Raw genomic sequence first — 3,835 nt, forward strand, 5'->3', positions numbered from 1 at the left:
CTTCTTGGGTAAAGTGCTCATTCACAGGCATTCACTCTTAACTTACTTTGTTCATGCAGGTGTGAACACAGTCCTGATAGTATGTCTGAATACAATATGTGAATTACTTGTGGGTTTTGTGTGTATTTTTTCCTCAAAGGGATAGTGGAGCAATCACAACAAGCATATCAAGAAGCTTTTGAAATCAGTAAAAAGGAGATGCAGCCAACACATCCGATCAGATTAGGTCTGGCTCTGAACTTCTCCGTGTTTTATTACGAGATTCTCAATTCCCCGGAGAAAGCCTGTTCCCTTGCAAAAACGGTAAGTCTAAAGTGGGGGGAAATTCCATTTTAAATTATTTGCATAACCTTTTGTCACATGGCCAATGGAGTTGTTTGTTTTTTTATAACACTAGGCTTTTGATGAAGCAATTGCTGAACTTGATACATTAAGTGAAGAGTCATACAAAGACAGCACGCTAATAATGCAGTTACTGAGAGACAACTTGACAGTGAGTATCATTAAAGGTTGCATATTGTTGATGAGGCGATTGGTCTTTGTGGCACACAGAGTTATCCTGTTCATTCTTGGCTGTGGAGCTGTGTCTGTCATTTACTTAGAGGAGTTTGCAGTACATTATGTTTCTGAGCTAATTCTTTTTCTCCTGCCTAGGCTTTTTTTGTCTGCATGTTAATTAACACAGCTGACAGATGACAAATTGACCAAATTTTTCATTATTTTTTTTTTTATTCAAGGGCTTTAACATGTTTAAGCGATGTAATTTGGACTGACTAGCAAAGCTATTACCTTTTGTTAAACAGCATTTGAGAATACAGTCGCATTTGCCTCTTCAAAACTTATGTCAGGTTTCATATAGCTTTTCCTTGCACACACAATGCCACAGAACTAGATCCTATGTGAAAACCTGCAAACAAAGCTAGCCAGTCCATTTAAGGACCTGTTGATGGGGGATCTTTTTGTTTGGTGTTTATTTTGGTAAACCTGAAATTGAAGCTGGTGTTAGCCAGGCTATTTCCACGGCAGATGTAAAACAACTGTCCTTGGTTTTGTGTTTTTTTTTTCCTGGGGACTCACGGCTGTCTGTGGTGTAAGTTATGGATGAAGACTGTGTTGCTCTGTCACAGTAATCAAAATCTTCGTGTGGGTTGTTGTTTTGTTTGGGTTTTTTTATCTACTTTGAACTTTAAAACTGGCAAAGATAAACGTCTAAAGCAAACGATACAGTAAAATGTAAGCAAATATGCAGTAGTGTAATTAATGGCGTAGTTCACTTCCCAGTCTTCATGTGGGGAAGTTTGGCAAGCAAGAACTGAAAAAATAAGACCATTTTATCACCAGATGTAGCCCCTTGCTCATGCTCTCTGCATCTGATATTGGAGACCTTTACAAAATAGCTGGGCTTTTAACAGAACTAGAAGTAAAGTTGTGTAGTTGCATAAAATTGGACTTGCCATATTTTCTGCTTTTGTTTCTAACACTTTCCCCCCAGTTCCTTGGAACCTTTTCTACTAGAATCACAACTTCATACTACTGAAAAAACTACTTGTGATTGTTCCAGCTGTTGCTTACAAAACAAATGGAAGAGATTTCTCAATCTCTGGAATAGAGACAGATGAAGGGTTGCCATCGCTCTCGATGTCTGTGTACTGTCCCCTTGAGTGAGATTGCTCAAGAGCTGTCCTCTGAATGAGTGGTATTGAAATAGAGAATAGAAGCTTTTAATTGCTAGCTTCCCAGCAAAAATAATGTAAAGCTTGTCATGGCAATTGGAAAGCAAATAGTTTCATACAAGAGCAAAAGTTGGATTCAGCTGCCATAGCGTGAGGGTTACGGTAGCAGGCCTGATAATTGCGAGCTTTCAGTTGCAAGGGAGAAGCTGTAGGCAGCTGTGGGGTTCCATATTCTTGAATGAATTGTGTCTTGCCTTAAATGTTTAGTGTGACCTGTACGAGTGCATTGATTCCATGTTTTTCCACAGCTTGTTGAGGCAGAAAATAACTTACGATGTATGTGTGACTGACAAAGACTGCAATGAATTTCATAAATGTAAAAAAGGTCTGGTTTGCTAGTTATGCAAGTCTGTTACAGTCTGTGAGGTAGGTTTTTGACAGTGATTCAGCACATTGATCGGTTATGTGCAGGAGCAGTTTCCTCAGTTGCCAATTCTTTTTGCATTGAGGCTTGTATGGCTGAAGAAGAGTCTGTGTTTGTTCTCAGCGGGGACTGAAGGCAGAGAAGTATTTAGAGGGTTCTTTAATGTATCAAGTCAAAATCTGTTTTACTGGGATTGCTAGGTAATTCCTTCTTTTGCTCTGTTGTAAAATTGTTTTGTTTTCTTTAATTAAAAACAAAAGGCATCCCTTCCGCCTAAGGGTTGGGGTTTTTTTCCCAGCAGATTTGTTAAACTGTGCTCTCAACTGATAATCTTCCTTTCATAGCAGTCAGCCCCATGATATTTAATGAATAAATATATGTATATGTACCTATCTGTAGATATTCCAGAGGTGAGGATTTAGGGTAGAAGCCTCTGATAAAATTCTGATAAAACTGTTCTTACTAACTGTTGCTTAATAAGAATAGCACTGAAATTGAGAGTAATGTAGTACTATAATAATGCAGCATGAAATCTAGTGCAGGGGTTAGAAACAGACTAGTTAGTATGCTGTTGTCTCTAGTAAAATAACTTGTTGCTTAATGCCTTCAGCAAAGAACGCTTAGCGCAGATCCTGTGCATCCTGTTCAGAGCAAGAACGAGGCTACTGGTCTTGCAGAGGTTTCTCTATTGTCTTGTACTCCTGGGATGGATAAAATGTTTCTGATGGATTATATTTTTTAAATTTTTTTTCAAAGCATCTCGTGAAACCTTAGTGGTGTAATGCTGTAGGTAGGTAGAGAATTAGTTGTTCTTAGGCTTTATCACTTTACGCTATAGAGCGTGAAGGATTTCAGTTAATACTGCTATAACTTCATAAAGTGAGAGATTACAAATCATACTGGGCTGGTAATAGTTTGGAAGCAGTCAGCGTGGCAAAATACTCGGTTCACAAAATAATTTCTTGCCCTGGGTCTTGCTCTGGATCTGATGCTTAGTTTCCTTAGGTGGTACTTAATCTTGAGATATGGCTCCTTAGTATTATTTTATGGAGCTGAAAATAAGATTTTGTGCATACTGCATGTTTAGCCTGATTTTCTTCCAAACTTAGAGGGCAGGGCAAGGAAGGAAGCTCTGCGTTCCAACAGTTGCTAAATGAGGGCACAACTGACTGAACAGAGCCAAGGGATGGAGATTTCAGCGACATGTTTTCTGTTTTAAAAAGAAAACAAAACGCAAAAATACTCAGATGCCTGTTCTGAAGGGAGCATTCACTATAATGCTGGATGTGGAAAGAGACCTTTGCTGAAGATGTTCCTTCAGAAGGGTGAAGAAAGTTCACTTGAGATGGTAGAAATCCACAGGAAACCAAGTACTGTTAGTTCCCGATTCTCATGTATCTGTCCTGTGGGTCTGGTTCTTGCCTGCTTGTAATCATATTTTAGCGAGCCTTGTGGATATGAGACTTTGGTTTTGACTGTTGATGAACTTCCTCATTAAATGCCATGCAGAGTTGGGTCACCTAGAACTAGATTTCCATTTTGTAATAGCCAAGAAATATATTAGTTAATGTGCCTCTTCCCCCCACCCCCCTTTTGGTTTTTTTTCTCCCCTCCCTCCATGGTGGGACCTCTTACAAAATTATTTTAGTAGGCTCTCTTTCTAATAATCACTTTACTAATTAGTAGTCATAAATGTTAGTGTCTTACACACTTTATTCTGTTTTTCTTTCCCAAACAG

At 38.8% G+C, this 3,835-nt stretch overlaps 1 protein-coding gene across 1 annotated transcript in view; it reads left to right on the plus strand.

Moving 5' to 3' along the window:
* The window catches only part of YWHAZ (tyrosine 3-monooxygenase/tryptophan 5-monooxygenase activation protein zeta), a 27,797-nt gene that overhangs the window by 22,913 nt on the left and 1,049 nt on the right, over positions 1-3,835 (plus strand). Inside the window, exons 4-5 of the mRNA XM_080378074.1 lie at positions 140-303; positions 398-493. Coding sequence (XP_080234200.1) covers positions 140-303; positions 398-493 — 260 coding nt within the window. The remainder of the gene's footprint in view (positions 1-139; positions 304-397; positions 494-3,835) is intronic.

The sequence above is a fragment of the Falco punctatus genome, assembly GCF_963210335.1.
Source record: "Falco punctatus genome assembly, chromosome: 3".
NCBI classification, from domain to species: domain Eukaryota; kingdom Metazoa; phylum Chordata; class Aves; order Falconiformes; family Falconidae; genus Falco; species Falco punctatus.